The 19,444-nt window shown below is 34.9% G+C and overlaps 1 protein-coding gene across 3 annotated transcripts in view; it reads right to left on the reverse strand.

Moving 5' to 3' along the window:
- KCNT2 (potassium sodium-activated channel subfamily T member 2) overlaps positions 1 to 19,444 on the reverse strand; it is a 154,951-nt gene that overhangs the window by 84,357 nt on the left and 51,150 nt on the right. For all 3 annotated transcript variants that reach the window (XM_075710612.1, XM_075710611.1, XM_075710610.1), the window contains exons 5-8: positions 18,631 to 18,690; positions 14,234 to 14,308; positions 13,646 to 13,729; positions 12,965 to 13,059 (exon numbers count right to left, since the gene is read on the reverse strand). In XM_075710612.1, the coding sequence (XP_075566727.1) occupies positions 12,965 to 13,059; positions 13,646 to 13,729; positions 14,234 to 14,308; positions 18,631 to 18,690 (314 nt within the window). The remainder of the gene's footprint in view (positions 1 to 12,964; positions 13,060 to 13,645; positions 13,730 to 14,233; positions 14,309 to 18,630; positions 18,691 to 19,444) is intronic.

The raw sequence follows: 19,444 nt of genomic DNA on the forward strand, positions 1-19,444 counted from the left end.
GGTGGTGAGCAATTGCATCATGCATCACTTGCTTTGGATATTATTATTATTACTACTACTACTATTTTACTTTATTTCAATTATTAAATGGTTCTTATCTCAACTATGAGTTTTCTCACTTTTCTTCTTCCGATTTTCTGTCCCATCCCACTGGGGCAGGGGGAGTGAGCCATTGGCTGTGCAGTGCTTAGTTGCTGGCTAGGGTTAAACCATGACAATATATTAGGGAAATAGGCTCCTTCATGGTTTGAGTTTCTGGTTGGAAACCTAGCAATTCTAGCTATGAGCCAGGGGCCTGGGATACCTTGGACTGCCTGTGTCTTGTTTGGCTTGATCAGCAAGCTCCATGATTTCATAATCATTCTCCTCCTGCTCCTCACTATTGTTAACACTGGTGGAGTCCTGATGGTGTTTTCAATGAAATGTTTTGGTTGAGTGGAAAAGCCTGAACTTTACAATAGCTAAAAAGTTTCCTGAAAGTCACAGAAGTTTTTATGAATTCCATCTAAGTTTTCTCCTTTGGGCCACCTGTTTTGACCATGTGTTTGCTTGAGGAAAAGCTTTCAAGTCTGATAATTTCTTAGACTAGAATTCAAATGTATCTATGCATATAACTCTTTCTAAAAATCAATGAAATCCAAAACCACACATGTCTATTCTGAAGTGAGGTGTGACTGTTTAACAATCACAAGTATCTTTATGATGGTTTATGATGAAATCCCAACAAGCTGTGTTCTCAAAATAGCATACTTGATATTACTCATCATTTAAAGGAAGAGCACAGGTTGTATCAGGATGACCAAAAAACGGCAGACATATGAGTGGAGGGGAGCTGATTCAAGTAGCCAGCAAAATAATATGGGATTAATGATCATAAGACTGAAAAGATGAGGGCAGGAGAGGAAGAAGAAAGAAGATCACCATGACTACCAGGACTGACAGCACACTATATAGTTAGTCTCTGCTATGTTTTGTCTGGCATATTTTCCACGTGATTGCTTAGCTCATGGAGAATATTCAGTAAGATTTTATTCTTACAACATACTCACTACAGCCCTTAGAATTATACTTCCACTCTGAATAGTCAAGTTGAAGTATTTCACATTTGCCTTAAAGTTGGCTGAATCTTTATTATTTCCTGCATTTTTTTTTCCCTTTTTAGCAAAGTGAACAAAAAGAGATTGAGTGAAGGAGTACAGCTGAAATATCACCTACATTCATTCTTTTTGCCACATTTATCTAATTGTAGTAAAAGTACCTACATGCTCACATGTAGCTGTGCCATCTCATCAGTAATTTTATTTTGAACTTCTTTGCATAAAATATTTCCATTTACTTTGTCTTCACTGCTCATCAGTCATGATAACAAACTTGCAAAATACAGGACTGTATTTTATTTGTCGATATCAACACACTGTAAACTGAAAAGCAAATTAAATACAAGTGCTCATTCTCAGCAGTTGACTAAGGTTCATCATAAATGTAAGCCAGTAATAATAGATGTCCTGAAAATATCAAAAGGTAACTCAAAAGTTTATTGGAATGCCAGGAAGAGTTTTGTTCTTACACTGTAGAGTTAAGTAAAGCAGTAGAATGCATGCAATTACAGCAGACCATAATGCATTGGATACCTTTAAATAGCCTCATCCCTTATATGATCTCCTACTCTTTTTGTAATATATTAGTAAACATACTGCTTTGCTGTGGAATGTAATTATGTACGGTATTCTGTGCCCAAAGGAAGTGACAATTTGATTTCATGCCTGTTGTTAAGTTTTCAGTCTGCAAAGTCAACCCACGGTTTGTACTTAAGTGTTTACTAAAGGAATACCAATTATTTTTTCTTCCTTATTGCTGTGACTCAAGCACTTCCACTTTAATATACAGTATATATAATTTTTCACATATATTGCAGAAAGGTACAACTTCCACAAACATAAAAAATATAGCTGTGTTTTTGCAAAGAATGGGAGCATATATTCAACTCTAAGCTTATGTTTGAGTTCCTTTCTAAGTACAGAGTTAGCTATTTTACCGAGGTTGAGAGATAACAAAACTCAATCTAATTTACTATTCTTAACTTTTTTTAGGATAAGGTTTTAATTGTCAGTGGAAGTACAGAACTCATTAATCAGGGTGCTGTTTATTTGGATTATATCCTAAAGGGTCTTTATTTATAGATTTCTACTTTGTGGGGGAGAGGGAGAATGGAAAGCAGTATCTGCTAACAGTGCTAGAAATACAAATTTATTGGAGCTGAGATACCATTTGGAGATTAATCTTTAACACTCTCTGACATCAAGTTGACGTTTAATTGTTGTGACTAGGTCAAACAATTGACAGACTTCTATGTTTTGGTAAAGACTTTTGCTGAAGTCCACAAGCAATTATCAGAGATTGAGTTTACAAGTAACATTTTTGTAATGAATCATACTTTTAATTCTTTACTTCCTTTATTTAAGCTCAGTAAGTTATTTTGGCATGTGACAGTTCTGGCATGGGTGATGGGGCCCCTATTGCTAATGGAAAGAATATCACACAAAAGTGATTTAGAGGAATCCATGCACATTTAACTTCTACATATAGAATTATAGAATGCTTTGGGTTGGAAGGGACCTTTAAAGGTCATCTAGCCCAACCCCCCTGCAATGAGCAGGGACATCTTCAACTAGATCAGGTTGCTCAGAGCCCCATCCAACCTGACCTTGAAGGTTTCCAGGGATGGGGCCTCCACTACCTCTCTGGGTTTATCACCCAAATGTGACACTATGTTTGGATGACTGTCTACTCCTCTAGTCTTCATCTGTTTGAAAAACATCTGTCTAAACATTATAGTAATTTCTAATGGAATACCAAGTATAGAGAAGAGAAAAATGAGAATTTTTTCTTTTAAAATTCATTGTCAATGCACTAAAATCCATCTTCTTTTTAGATCATCTCATATCGCACCCCTAGCTCTGCCAAAGCCTCTGAAATGTCCTTTCAATATTCCATAAAGTTATGCCTAATACAGAGTGTGAGTGAATAATTCCCAGTGGCTGGTGTCAGCTTCTGTTAGTATGGCCAAAGTTGTATCAACATCATTTTTAACTCTTCACTTTCTGATTTGAGAAATATGAACTTTGCTAAACTTCACACCAACTTCACACCAACTACAGTTAGAATGTGAAACAGACAATAAAAGTGAACAAATCACTAAAGAGCTATGCTGATCACAAATCAGCATAATGAGTTACTGCTCATCAGAGAACCAAAATAACTGATGGCATCTAATAATGCAGTTAAATGTGTTAGCATAAACCACCATAAACACCAAATTTTAGTAAAGTAAAATAGTTTGTCAGCCTAATGAATCAGTCAATGAAAGATTTTTTTTTTTTTTTTTTTAAGTCTGCATGCTAATGACAACTTCATTTTTGAGCCAGAAATTGTGAGTGATGATGGTTTGCTGCCAGGCATTGAATTCTAAATGGTGAAGTAACATCCTCAACATAATTAGTCATCCGTTGTTACACATGGCATTCTATTTGCTACTGTCTAAAACGATATAACATTCTCAAAGACAGCATGTGAGTATCAGGTTTTTCTTTGTACTGCAAAGACAAAATGAAGCATGTGAAATGTAATGCCTTCCTGTAATGAAAGAGATGCAAGACAGAGGTTTTTAACCCTTATTTTATATATCATATTGCCCCTTTAAGGGGAACTTGACCTGCTTTTATTGAAGTCCTCCCAAAACCAAAGCAAAACCTAAGATTTCTTTTACCAATATGATGATACAGTATTTCACAAACTGCAGACTCTGATTGTGTTCCAGATTGACTTTCATTCTAGCATTTTATTTTGCCAGTTATTCTTGTCACCGCTGTTCTGAAGGTAACATGCATATTTACATTTTCACACAAGATATCTACTTACAAGCCTGTGATTCAGCAGCAGGTATATGTGTGCATGTGTGTTTATAAACTAATGGAAAGCTTACTAGAGAACCCATATCCTAACAATCTGCATGCCTTTGCATGCCTGTTGAGTTTACCTCCATTGCTCCCTATGTCTCAGTCCCCAAAACCTTTTCTCTGACTGCATTTTTTCTGTGGATCTTTTTCAAGTGCCAATACTCTTGAAGACATACATATCTCAAATGTATATTGTACATATTAAAATATGGTAATTGATTTTTGGTAACAGAATATTGCATTCTGTTTCTCTTTGACATTCCTTATTTGTCCTTGCTCTTTGGATAATCATGTCTAGATTTTCATCAAATCCCCCTTTATTACATCATGGGGTTCATGTGACAATTATGGAATTATATGTTGTGGCCCCAGTTCTGTCCTTATGTACATCAATGTGACACAGAAAATTAAAGCAGGCTTTACTAATTTAATTTTTAATTTTACTAAGACCTTACATATTCCTTATAGTCATCCTATGTCTGCAAAAGAACAAAGACAGGATTGCATTTAGATTAACTTTGAGGAATTTTATGTTTTGCTTTATACGTGTCGGCAAGCCATAATTAGTTAATATTAGCAGCAGCTTGATTTCATTTATCTCCCACAAAATTCAAAATATGGTTGCTAAAGAAAACATACTATGGAGATGCAGTCTTTTAGAATTGTATTTCTAACAGTCCAAATCTTATATGACTCAAAATCATTTACTTTTTTTCCTCCTTTCTTAATGGTAATGGGTCTTTGCTGCCAGAATAACCTTTGCTTATCATGGTATCTGGTAATATTATTACTGTATTATAATATGCCATGATAATAAAAGCAGAAAAAATTGTTCTCCCAATGGCGTATTCAGAGTGCATGTTTTGCAAAATATTGTGTATGCCTCCCAAATATTCTTAATGCATCTTTAATGAAAAGTTGTCCATATTATTGTAAATATTAGCAGCATTTGGTATCTGAGAGACATTTTTACATTACATTAAATTTATTGGGGAAAATATCGGGAAGAACCTGAGAGACATTTTATCTCCTTCTTGGGCAGGAGTTTGTTTTGAAACCTATTTTTACACTTTACTTAAATATGCATATTCTGATTACTGAATTTTCAGTACCTCCACAGAGCAGAAAAAAATGATTAGAAGAGGATGATCACAAATGATTCACAGGATAGAGGCTGGAACTTTCAGAATGGAAAGTAATTTAATGTCTAACTCCCACCAAGAGTAGAAGTCTTGCAAGCCATGCTGAAAATTCTTCCTAGCGTCAATTGAAAATATTGATTTAAACAATACACTACTAGATTGTGAAATTGCCATTGCATTAATTGTTGAAGGATGATTTACCTGACCTATAATGGAGAGTTACATACCATACAAAATATTAAAATACTGTGTGGTACAACAATAGAGAACAAAAAATGTGGGTAAGTTTATTTTGTCTTTCAAATTTATTCAAATTTAACTTTGCCCACCTTTATCTAAATTCAGTTTGGAACTACTGATTTTCAGGTTAATAAATGATCTGCAACTTGTGCTAGAAAATCAGGAAAGCTTTGATTGTAACGTGAAAAGATCACAAGTACCTGAAGCCCTGACTCATCTTCCAGGGTGAAATAAACCAATAGAAATCTCTTAATCATACTGTTTACTTCCTTAATTTAATATTTCTCTACATATTAAAAAAAGGAGAATTTGCTTATAAATAATCTGTTGTTGACACTCCTTTTTACAGAGGCTTTGTGAACGGCAGCTTTCTGACCTGCCATTTAGTCTTTCTGACTATTTTTTATTTTCAGAAGACAAGATGACTACAAATGTATCTCTCATGCTCAGAAGATAATTTAGATTGAACTTTCTAACCTTTACGACTTTGTTCACAGACCATAGTAAAAAGGCTATTCAAATTATTATCAATTTCAGTGGTCTCTGTGTCTAGTTTTAAATGTTCCATTACATCAGTTGGACAAAGAATTCCCTGCACATAGCATGGGAAAGATGCTGACCTAATTATTTTAGAAATAACTATGTAGAAACATCTAAAAAGATTAACAAAGGAAATATTATGTCACTACCAAATTAATAACTAAAATAGCATGAAAAACACTGTATAATTATCTAGGTTTCCATAGCAACCATATTTGATGGGTAGCCAAAAAGACTTCTGATTTGCCTTCCATACTTCTGCTCTCCTTACAATAAACATGATTTCTGTTCTGCCTTTCACAAACAACTAACCAGTTTTTCAGTAGCAAAAGTCCTTATCCTATACTCTTTAAGCAGCACTCTTTAACAGCACTAATTACTCATATGCTTTTTTAAGATCTGAAATCTTGAACTGAAACATGTAAAAATATTTTTTAAGATGTACTATGACAAATACCACCCTATCAACCCAAGGAAAAATAAACCAGAATAAATTTATATATGGTAATATTTCTGTGTTGTCACAATACAATAGTTGCATAAGAATGAGGAAAGGCATTAATCCAAGAAACAAGTTGGGTTTTTTATTATATTTTCTCAACAAGCCTTCTCAAAGGCTTTGGCCCTGAAGTACTAATAATATGGATGTAAGCAGATGATCTCCAGTGCTAGCAAAGGTGAAAAAAGTGTGGCCCATCCCATAAGTCCATATTCCATTAGAAACAGTAGGAGTTTTATCTGAATTTGTGTTTCATTTAAATAATCTAGATTGACAACTGTCTGTGGCAACACTCTGTTTTCACATGCTTCTTATAGAGCAGATTTTAGCAAAGCCACCTTAGAAATTTCTATAGCTAAGAAAAGATAAATTCTGTATCCAATGTGTTTTTCTCCTACCAAAGTTGATTAAAATGTTGTCCTTGTGTTCATGGACCCAGTTTTTCCCAGAAGGCAATAGTTCAGATTAACTTTAATTGAATTTATAGATCATTTGTTCACAAATAACAAATGGATATTTTAAGAAATGTTTTGTTATTGACCTTCCAGAGGCTACACAACCTTTTTATTGTTCCATCACTTCAGGATGTGTTAAGGCAGTGTCTGAAGTAGACCTCAATTCTAATTGTATACACTCACAGGAAAACTACCCACACATGGCTGCCCCGATTCCAGCAACCGAGAAGCAGGACAAGGGTAGGGTGGAAGTTGGTACAATGGATTTGGAAAGTACTACATGTGCTACCTGGCCTACTTCTAGATCTATTTCTTTATGTTTGGAGAGCACTGCATAGGAATATTTCAAAACAGAAAATAGAGATCCTTTATTTGAAACAAGCAAGTTCCTGATGGACCTGCTTTATTTCAGAGAAAGAAAAGCACAACTGCTATTATTTTAATACTTTGTGGGCTCCTTGTAATAGTTGAATAACTTATTTTGTATTATTTACAGTTACTTAGAACTTTCAATTAATGTTCTACAAAATACTGGTATTTAAATTCTGCAACTCCTGTTTAGTCCATTAGATCCTAAGACTTCACATGCTTTACCACTTTAGAATCATTGGATTTGATCAAACTGAAAGACAGAATTACAGTTTAATTTTGTGCTATTTTTGAATGCAGAAAATCTCTCTAAATCATAAACTGAGATTGGAACTGAGCACTGAGAGTGCTGTACAACAAAACATAACATCACATCACAGAAAGAACTGCAGACCCAAAAAAACACATTTTATTCTACATTACATAATCCACCAACACTCTTCAAGTTCATCCTACTTAATGCTAGGCATTTTTCTTGGAGAACTGCCATTGTAGGCTCCTGATATAATCAACACAGAGGGGCAGAGAAGCACAGACCTCCATGTGGTGATTTAGTTCCCTTCAGATCTGCACTGGCCTCTGAGTTGTCTGTTTCTACTTATTGATAATAAAGGGAGCTGGAGCATTGAGATGTCTTATTTTCTCTAACATTACGTGGGATTAATCCTTTTTTGGTTGGTTGGTTTTTTTCTGTAACGTAGTGTTCCAAATCTGAAGGTCTTGATTTGTCTTGTTTGCACTAGATCATTGTCTGGATTTGTTTTCATCCTTACAAGCAACTTATTCTTACTGTTTCCTCCAGATGAGAATTTTGACTGTGTAATTGACATTGACGCTACGCTATTGGCATACTACATTTATTCTGTAAGTCAGTGTGTGGAAACACCCTAATTTTCTGATGTTGAAAGCGCTGAAGGGTAAAATATGTTAAGATTGACCTCAGTGAGCTTTCAATGAAGACATTAAGCAAAGTTTGTGCAGGCTTCTTAGTTTTCAGTATGAACAAAATAAATGCCCACCTCAAACAGTTTGTAGCCACCTTTTTCACAAGCTAATCATTCTATACTGGTGATATATGACAAACAGTGATTTAAAAAGCAAAGTAAGCCTTAATAGATGATTCACTCTGTCACAGAAAGATGCCCAAAATAGTCATTCACTGTTATTTGTCGTTTTGTACAGTTTACAGAAATAATTAGTATTCCATTTGACAAACCAGTGCAAACATCCATTAGCTAAATGACACAACATATACTTTGATGAGGTCTGTAACTTTCACTAGAACTCTACCAACAGTAACTGCTGAACAGTATCACATAGGAGTACAAATCTTTTAGTAAAAGTATTCTGGTGAGGAGGCCACTGAGGTATTTAAAGAAAGAAAAATTATTGATTAGCCTAATCTGTCCTTGAAATCAGAAGAAAAGAGAAAAAAATCCTTGTATGTAATCTGCAAACTACAGATACATGGAGCTGGTCTTATGAATTTATTGATCTGCAAATGAGTTCTACTCCCAGATCCATAAACAATTATCATCAAAAATCAAAGAGTGGAATAGAGCAAAAAATTTGTTATGTGATTAGTTTGTTCTGTAATAACGTTGAAAATTGTCAACTTTGTACAAAAATACGGAAGGAGCCTTTTCCCACTATACTCTGAGTGCAAAGGACAGCTTGAATAATGAGATCTAAAAATTTTGAGATTAGCCAATTAGCTGTCAACATTAGGTTATTTATTTTTTTAACTTTTCATCTGAAAGCTTACACCTGAGTTATAAGCCGTAAGTTGGAATGCATCTACATATGTAACCACCACTTATAAGATTCTGTTGTGGAGATGTAATTGATGTGTTTGCTGATGATGCATGAGGCAGAATTTATCATTCTCTGTGGGTTTTCTGCTAACTATGAGAGAAGTTATTTTGAAAATACTCATTACATACAGACAGGAGCAAAGCTGATGAGGAAGAGCTCCTTTTATGCATTTATAATTTTTAAAAAATGTTTTTTATAAATATGCTGTTTTCTTGCAGCTGTTGTACGTAATATAGATCCCTCAAACTGATCTCTAAAGTAAATTTCTGTTTACAAAGACAACCAGTCAAATAGTAACAAATGCCATGCTGTTGTCTACATGCTAGAAGAACAAGTCAAAATGTACTGGGCATAGACATACCAAATTTTCTCCCTCCATTGCAAACCTTCAAGAGACCAGGAGGTCCAGCCAGGTTCTTCCCCAGGGTCCTGGGTGTGCTGAGGCACTTCTAAGTGACTGAGACTGAATGGTTCCTCCACATTTGAGAGCATAATTTCAGTTCTGGCTAGACAGATAGGTGGCAGAGGCATGTTCCTGCTCACTGAACTTGAACCCATACAAAGATCAGACATGAGTATCTTCTGATGCAAACATCCTCTTACTCGGTAAACACACAAGCTTTCAGAAAAGATCCTATAATATACATTCTGCAGGAAAATTGTACTGTCAGAATTATTAGTGGAGACATGTCAGCTCCAATATGCTTGCAGATATCCAGCTATTTTGTACTTTGTAGAGAACTACAGGTTTCTGTTATTGCACAAGGAAGTAAAGCAAGCATCTCTTTTGCACCTCAGCAAAAATCTACTTTTAAATATGTTAAACAAATACCCAAAATTCTGAAAAATTTATTAAGGAACATATCTTCTAGATATGAACTAATTGCTGGAAAGTAGTTATGTTTCAGCATTTATTTGTTTTATAATTTCTCACAGAAATGACCATCAAAAGACTTACAAAAAGGTTTCAGTCTCACCTGAAGCAGTAAGCACTTTTGCTGCACTTTCTCAGTGCACCAGTCTAACTGAACTGGTAAAAAAAAGGAAGTAGAAAGAGGAGTCTTTCTGGACTTCATACAGTCTCGGACTTCTTATAAAATGGTGTAATCCCCATACGAAGCTATGTACCCCCTCTTTCTATGTGCCTGATAAAAAAACATGGTTTTGAACAGAACCTTGTGTTGTAAAGTTTTATTGACTTCAGAAGTTCTGAGAAGCCAGTGTTCCTATTGAAGCAGATGGTAAAAACAAACCTGTCAACCAGGAACTAAGAAGGGCTGTGGTGTTACAATTTAATTAATATAGTGCCTGAAAGTCATTATCTCATTAACCTTAAGGGTCGGCAGGGAGGCACAGTGAGGACAGTTATCAGTGGCACCAAAAGCATACCATGAGCATGTCACCACAGTACTGAATATACTCTAAGGGGAAAGTGCTCTGAAACTGTAAGCACTGTATTCAAGCTACTAATCAAGGCTTACTAATTTTGAATTACTGAAGCTATAGTACTTCATGGAACAAGGCAGTATCTCTACATGTAACCAAAATATGGTTCTGAAAACAGACCAGTGCTAGCTCAAAATTTTTTTGTGTTGTGCTCCATTACACGCATGGATAAGTCTAGTGCTGGCTCCCATATGTCTTTGGAGGGAATACACTTGGTTACTGCTTGCTGTTGCAGAAAACGTGGAAGATCAGCCTGGTGAAAGCCATCCTTAAGTGGAGAGATTCCAGAAATGGATTTTACTCCTCTTTCAGCATGAATAAACTCATGTAAGCTCTAAATGATGTCTCCTAAAATGAAATGCTGTCTCAAATTCACCATAGATGTAGCATAATCAAAGTTGTTAAGCCAATTGATTTTCACTGCTTATAGAGGGTTTTTTTCGGTATTTTTAAAATATACTCTGTAATCTAATCTATGTATATAGATGGGTAAAAAAAGTGTAAAAATGCATTATGTGTATTCATGTAAGAAACAGTAACAATTGCCTAGACAGAATTGCAGTCTTAGGCAAGCTGCAGATGCTTGAACAACTATTGTTAGTCATTCCAAAAGTGCTTCATTTCCTTAGTTATTGCATTACTGGGTGTTTCATCCTATTTAGCTTATTTTGCACTCTAGCAGGGTCAATACTAGGTCAGTATAATGATCTATAATGAGCTGGTATCTGTGGCTGTTGAGACCAGACATAATTACTGTAAGCAAGCTTGCCATTTTCTGCATGTTTTACTGTCAGTTATCAAAATGCCTGGTGGTGAGCATGATGTTCTGTTTAGCTGCAGCTTCTATACTTTATTCAACCAGAGATCATCACAGTGAGTTCTTAGGAAACATTCTTTTTACTCGCTTACTTGAGTGAGAATTGGATACATGTTTTGTTCAGCAGTTCAGTAAAATATTGAAGAGGGCTAATAAAAAAGGTGAAGGCCTATTTACTGAAGAGCGCTTTGTATTGTAAAAAATTTAAAAAGCAAAATTAGAGCCAATTAAAAATGTCCAAGTGCTACAGTGATAGAATTTTATGCATTCTGGCTCAAGTATTGTAGTCCTTATTCATATAAAATTTCCTCTTAAAGGGCCATAACATTCAATAGGAAATTTAATCTCACAAAAATTCTTTACTGTTTAGAACTGGCAGCATTTGTCATTATGCAGTTGTGTGGCCATAAGACAAAGGGTAAAACTGGACCATTCATTTAGCCACTGGCTAGAACAAACTCCTCTTCTTGAATCAAGGACAGAGAGACTGGAAAAGGCCATGTGTTATATTTTATACTGTTATTACCAAAAGGGTTAGGCAGCACATACGGTGGCTATTAGAAAAACAAGCTAGAGAAATAAAGTAAGAGAAAATCAAATCACTGTCTCCAAAATGACAGACCAACTTTATCAGTGTGTTGACCCAAAGGCACGCTGTCTGGCAAAATAAATACAGGTGATTTAGCCTTTCCACGCAGAATCATCTTCTCTGTTCACTGCCCCTTGTACAGAGTCTTGTAACACACACATTCTTCCTCTACTTTCTTTTTTCCCCCTATATGATACTCACTTCTCAGGCACTACTGCTGAGAAAATTCTGTATGTTAAGTAAGCTACCAAGCTACATTATAAGCACTTTCCATTTATACAAGCATGACCATACTGGGTGAGACCAAAGACTCATGTAGTCTATTTTATCTGTCTCCGGCCCTGGTCAACAGTATATCCCTAAGGCATAGTATAAAAACGGGGCAATCAGGTGGTGTTTCCTGTGGCTCTTTTCCTAGCCTCCAATAATGTGCAGCTCATGAATTTCATTAACCAAGTATGTTTATATTTAATGCCCTCAACAGATTTTTCTCCAAGCTTCCCAAACTCCTGTAAATTTAAGTTTTCAAGGTCTTGCAACAAAAACTTCTTCAGAGTAACACATTTTGATTGTTTGCACCTATGATCCACTACTTTCTGTAATCCAGATTAATAAAATACGCACTTTCTGTAATCTAGATTATTAACAGGTATCCCATGTACAGGAACCTGACTTGGTCATCTGAGTGATAAGGCTGAGATCTTGCATATTTTTCTCTGTCTGTCCCACCAGTCAGAGGAAGGTGACCTTAATATGGGTACTTCTGTTGGTATTCTTCAAATTTGAGTGACTTTTCTTCTGAGATTGCACTCTTGGTATATATGTAAATTTTCCCCCACTCCTTTCTCCTGAGTTTTTGCATCATCTGTATTTCCTTCCTTAGAGTGAGAATTATTCCATTTCCCATGCATGCACATTCTGTTTCCAGATACTACTACTACCCCAGTAGTATCCTGTGCTAGTTAACACTTTCACTGCAAGTATATTACTCTTTTTATTTCAATGCCTGATTTCTACAATGCCTGTTTTATCACTATGTAGTAAAGGAAGAAAAGCCAATCTATATAATAAAAACAAAGGGGGGTTGGTTACTTACCAAGTGAAGATAAGGCATAGTAAGGTAGATATTAAAATGAGGACTTGGTTAAACATTGCAGACTGTGTGCGTTGGATGGCTCTGTGAAGATCATTCTATATTAATGGAAAATAGGTGTTATTTTTGGTTTTGAATTAATAAGGCATGAGCTGATTCTATAGAGGAATTATACAGTGCCCTGATAAAATGCAGTCATTCAAATGCTGTTAGAATTTGCTGATCATATAGAAGGGTGCAAAAGAGACGGTTGTGATTCTGTGATTATTTAACTAGTTCTTTGTTCATCCTGGCACAAATCTGATACTATTGCAAGGTGCCTTAAGGTCTGTCTGCTCATGTCTAGCTTACAAATGACAGGCTGCAAGAACCAATTAAGGCATAGCAGTTGAGTTGCCTGCAATTGTATATGAATGGAAGAGTAGCAAAAGAACCAGCCATTCCAACTTTCCTTTATTGGCACAGTAACAATTTATACTAATTGAGATTTCACTTGATGTCTTAGTATTTTCTAATTTTGATGCAGAAAGCAGTTTAGCAATGCTTGACCATTTGTATAATCTAAATACAGATCTGGTTAGCTTCCTATTAAAGTTGGACAATGGACTGTACTGCCAAAATCCCAAAGACAATATACTAAAAAAATAGAAACTCTAAAATAGTTATTTCCTTTGTCATACTTACAATCATATTCTCTAAAGCATGCTTTGCCAGCCAACAATTTAAAAATACAGGAATAAACAAGTTTCTTAGGACTGGACAGAAAATCTGAAAGAAAATTTAACAAACTCATTAAAACCTTTTCTATTCAAGAATAGAGCTTTTCTATTCAAGCAGCAATGAAACATTTGGGAAAAATACTTATTATTAATGTGTTTCTAGTGTGAGATATGGCTTTAAATAACAATTTTTCTTCCTTTGTAATGAAATGTATATAAGATAATTTGATAAAATAAGGACAGTCAGTTTTCAGTGCAGACACCAGAGATTCTTAGATTTTTATATCTGTCTGGTTTATTTTATTGATTGTGTTGTAGTTTGAGTTAGAGAGTTTTGGGTTTGTTTGTCCCCTATCAGGGGGTAAGGGAAGAGTGGTCTGTATTATTAGTTCATTCAGGTAGCAAACTATCTTCTTGTTGTTGACAAATTTCTGTTTCCACAGGCACAGGTTTGTCATCCACATAAGATTCAAATTTACTTCAATAAAAATTAAGAGTATTTGTGCAGCTATAAAAGTGCAATGTGCAAATGTATTAATTCAAATATGTTTACCGTGATGATGAAAGGGACAGCATTAATTATTTCCAGGAGAAAGGGTATTCTCAGAATTTGTTCCCAGATATTTCCCTTCGAAGAAAAGGAAAAAAAAACCACAGTGTTACAGTAGGCTTACATATAGTTCTGATAAGAAATACATGTGATATTCCAATGCCACATCTGGAGTCGCTCCCACTAGCTGAATTTTAGGAAGATCATTCATCTCAGATTTAAACACATGTCAAATGTGAATATAGAATATAGGCCACTATGGCCTATTTTTCTTACTGTTTATCATAATGTACCTCACAGGTAAAAATATATACTTTTAAATCTGTATTTCTACTGAAGCTGTTCTCTGTTTCCATATGACCATATATTTCCTTTCTATGACCTAGTTAGTAAGACAGCTCAAATGAAGAATTCTAATTGCATTAACTAGTCAACTCATTCTCTCAGCTAATGAAGAGCTTCATTAAATTAAGTTTTTGGTTTTTTCAGAGAATAATATGCCCCTGTTTTCTTCTATTGCATTTTTAGGTACCTTGGAATCATACACAGACATCTTGTCTCTGTTTTTTTGTTCTTCAAATGTTAGTTTACTTTTATTTTTACATGCACACTTAAACACAGATAAGGAGGTAAGGTTTCTGTCCTAAGGAATTTATCTTTTTAATAACTCTTATTTTTCAGTGACTCCTCACACAAGTAACAGACTACCCTGCTGGCAAATTCTTTTATCTGCCACTATTTCTACTTCTTTTTCTTAGAAGCCTCTAAATCTTTAAAATCCTGCATGACAATGCTTTAGCTTTTGACTGTGCCAAAGTTTTTCTTACCATAATGCTTATTGTCTTAGAGTGCCTAAAAACTAAAAACAAAGCCATATTACAGCATAAGAGTTGCAGAGACATATATCCAAATGATATGCCCCACTCAGAAGATTTTTACCATCAAATCAATAGTTTTGATTACCCTACTGCCCTATAATCCATACTAACATTTGTTATGAATGATAAGCCACTCTCTGTACATAGTTCTGACAGAACGTCATGGCAAAATATAAAGCAAAAGAGGAATGCAAATATGTTGTATTTTCCAAAGAAAAAATACCAGTTCGTTTTCTGTTAATCTTGTTTCATTAGCCTTTGCATGTTAGTCACAGGGGTCTGGATATTTCTCTTTATTAATTCTAATCCTGCTATTAAGATAATAACTTACTAAGAAATACGTATTAAAAAGAGCAACGAAATTAAGTTAGGGAAAGATAGCACTATTCTACAGTGAGTCCTTCCTTCCTTTGCATTTATCCTTTTTTATCTTTACTTTGTGTTTTCTTTTTCCCAATTGTTTTGGAGAGAGAAGTAAGGACTACAATCTAGTGTTTAATATTTGATTAGGACTACAAGATGAAAGTTCTATATTTCTGCCACAAACACTTCAGTACACTTCAGGGCTTTTTGGAACTTGATCTTGCTTACATGAAATTAGAGGTCTTCCCACATATTTCAATGAAAGTGGTACTGATCTTTTAATCTGCTTACTGCTAGCTACAGGATGGGGATAATGCTACTTCTTTTCCACATCTGAGCAGTGACTGTGAATGATTAAATGCTGGGATGAAAATCCATACATTTAAAAAAGAAGGTATTTAAAATTCAGTGACTTACAGCTTTACTAACTCTGTATATCAACACTCCATCACAGGCAATGCAATAACAATGTAGCATATATTGTGGCAATATTACAAGAATTTGCAGTACAGCATTATATTTTCAGTTGCAATGACATATTAATCTTTCCTGTTAAAATAACCAGCTGATATAACCACTGAAAATTAAATACAAGCTCCATGGCAAATAACATTCTTTTTCTATTTTTAACTTTTCACATCTGGAAGCCATTGTACCTATGAGGCAGGGATTATTGTCTTGCATGTGTGTAATTGTAATTGGTGGGAGTTAGACATACTTTAATAATCTTAAATATTTCATGTGATAAGCAGCCCTGTAAACAGAGGTGAAATTATGAGACTCTAAGCTGAGGTTTTATTTGTAGGGAATAATAAATTAAAAAGAAAATTAGGTTTTCCCAACTGACCCATTCTGTGTTTTCACTAATTTCCTCATTTTTAACATTAAGAGCTTTCTTTTCTGCATTATAGAAATGTCACATAATTTACTTGTGCAGGCAAAATGCCTGTGCAGATGTGCTCCAGGTACTTAGTGATGCGTGCAGCTGTAAGATTCTAGCTTCCACATACAAATGCATCATGTCTTCTGCAAAACAGCCTTTTGCAGTGAGAATGTATGGTACTGATAAAAGCAGCTAAGACTGCCTGTGCACCAGTGATATAGTAGGATTGCCAGATGTCTGTGACGAGTTTTGGCAAGGAAAATTTCTAATGTAGACATCTTTCAGAATTTTGGCCAAGGGCAAACCCTCATGTAGTGCGTTAAGCTGTGAGAATGCAGATTGTAAACCATTCATTCTTGGTTCCAAGTGATCAGCAGTGTAATACAGACCTACATTCTTTGCATTCCTCCCCGTATAAAAGGAATAAAAAATGCAAATTCACTGTATCCTAGTACCATGATAGAGTACTATGTCCTCACTATTCTGCATGTTGAATCATTTCTCGTATGTCATCAACCAAGTATCAGAAAGGCAAATTCCTTGGAGTATTCTCTCAAATGACTGCTTTATTTATTTTACGGGTTATTAGTGAAATCCTAGCAATGTGCACACAAATGAAAACACAAACGCAGTCATCTTTTTCTTGTTGTTTTCTTCCGGGATCATCCTCTGACTTGTGCCTAAATTGCAAAAGCTTTGGAAATGTTGGCATGAAATAAGTAATCTGTCACAGATTTACATGAACCAAGACTTCATTGGTCATCCTGGCTGTGCAGAAAGGCCTTACAGTGGGTGAAATAACAGCCGCCTTGGCTTCCTGAGACTGGTGTAAAACTGGGGTAAATGGCTCTATCATGACACTTCCAGTTTGTAACTAAGAGGACAGAACCAGAGGGAAGGAGGTGTTTGCATCAGGTGGATTGCCAAAGTGCATTTCAGTACTATTCAGTACTTCATTACATTACTGTTATTCTCTTAATGGGGAGTGGAAATGCAGCTATCATAATAAAACTGCCTCAACTTCTGTGACAGGTATATGCAGCAAATCGGGACAGTAGAGCTTTACACTCATTGCACACTAATACATGGGAGCTGCCTTGCCAATATTTCTTTCATCTTCTGTACATACTGTATTGATGCAGACCACAAGCAGAATGGATAGGGATAATGCTGCCCAATAAACTCAGGAACAGTATAAATTGTGATTGCTCTTTTCTGTTTTGGCATTAGACGTGTTAATTTTGGATTGTTTCTGCCTATAATTGTTTTGCATTTGTAAACCCCAACACCTAAATAATATACACTACTTACAAGGATTAAGAAGAATAATTTTTAGACCATAGACAGTTTTAAGCCTCTTAGTGTTATTGGGCACTAAGGAAAACATTCATGCCATAATGACTTGATAAGCACACTAAAGTACAACTCTAACTTTAGTGGTGGCTCTGATAGCTACTGAATGTCAGTAATTCAAAAATTAAAAACAAAAAAAAAAGATTATGCTCCAAGATATTTTCAGTTTTAGAAACCAAGTCTTTTCATATTTATTTTGATAAATGATTTTAGTATTTTTTTCCTGAAGATACTAAAAATGCGGAGTACCTAAAACTCACTAGGATAGCACATAACAAAATGTAATGAAGAAAACTGAATAAAAACATTAGGAAAATACAACTTTTTAAGGAGAATGCAAATACAAAAATATATTGTATTCACATCAGATGATTTCAAGGCATTTTGCAAAGATGTTCCAATAGTATCGGAAAGATGTAAAACACAAGTATGTAGGTATCCATAATTTAAAAAAAAAAAAAAAAAAGTACTGTCTTGGCCTGCTTTTCTGGTGTGCAGTTTTAGAGGCCTGAAACTTGAGTTATAGATCCTGAGTAGCTACAGCTTTGAAATCAATGAGAATTGTGTCCATTGCATTATGAATAGACACATAAAACTGTACACTTGAAAAATCAGTATAAAAAAATCAAGGTCACTTTTGAGAATGTGTTTTCAAATTATAATGTGCCAGTGGACAATGGAAAAAAATGGAAATTTCATTTCTGACTTCCACTCTCTAGCTACTACTGTTTGCTCATAAATTTGGGAAACATGAACAGGGCTGCCTGTGACAATATGCTGTCCTCTACATGTGTTTTTTTTCTCAACTTCCTGCTTGTACATCAGTGTGGGCACAAATGCAAGCACATGAATCTTATATTTAAACAGTTAACTCAGTTACTTTTTGTGAGGAATTATGCCTAAAAGTCACGAAAAGTACTTACCTTGTAGCTTAGATAACTCAGCAGCAGAGTTTCAAACAGACTTATTAAAGCCACAGAAACCTTAAATGAAGTAATAAAATATGTGTATTAATACTGGCTTCTAAAGAATATATGACATTAAGCATTACAATGAAAAGTAAAAGATAATAAAAAGCAGCTTTTCCATGCATCCTCGGAAACTATCTCAGCTAACAGCATTTAGCATGAAGCTTAAATATTGTTATTTTTCTAACTAAAGCACAGGCTTGGACTTGAGTCTCACTGCTCTTTTCCAAGTATTACACTCCACAGAGCCTGCAGGGTGGCCTTTACATGGTTTTTAGAGAGCTCCATACACAGTCTACCAGATTGTTTCTCAAGTTTCAGTTGTCTGTTCCTAAAAGGTACCAAGATCTTTTCACAAGACAGAGAAGAGAGAGAAGGAGGAAGCTGTAAATAATGGAAGCTAGTCAGCTCTGTACTTTTCTGTAAAGATGTTATGAATGTGTGGAAAAAGAAACACTTTTTTTACAGTGTATAATTCAGAAAGTTGGAAACAGCAAAAAAGATACAGATGAATCATTATTTATTTTAATATTTAAATGCAACTGGACTCAACTTATCATCCCTTCAATTAGACTGTATGTAGTTAGTGTATGTGATATGTAATTTAAAAATATTTAAATAGTCAAATATCAAAATAGTAAAAAATTTACTTAAAACTTTATACATTAAATAACCACAAAATTTACTTAAATCCTTTGCATAGCAAATATTTGTATTTTAATGTATATTGTGGGAATATTCTATCAAGAAGATGTACAAATTCAGCTGG

This window comes from Pelecanus crispus, chromosome 5 (genome assembly GCF_030463565.1).
Source record: "Pelecanus crispus isolate bPelCri1 chromosome 5, bPelCri1.pri, whole genome shotgun sequence".
NCBI lineage: Eukaryota > Metazoa > Chordata > Aves > Pelecaniformes > Pelecanidae > Pelecanus > Pelecanus crispus.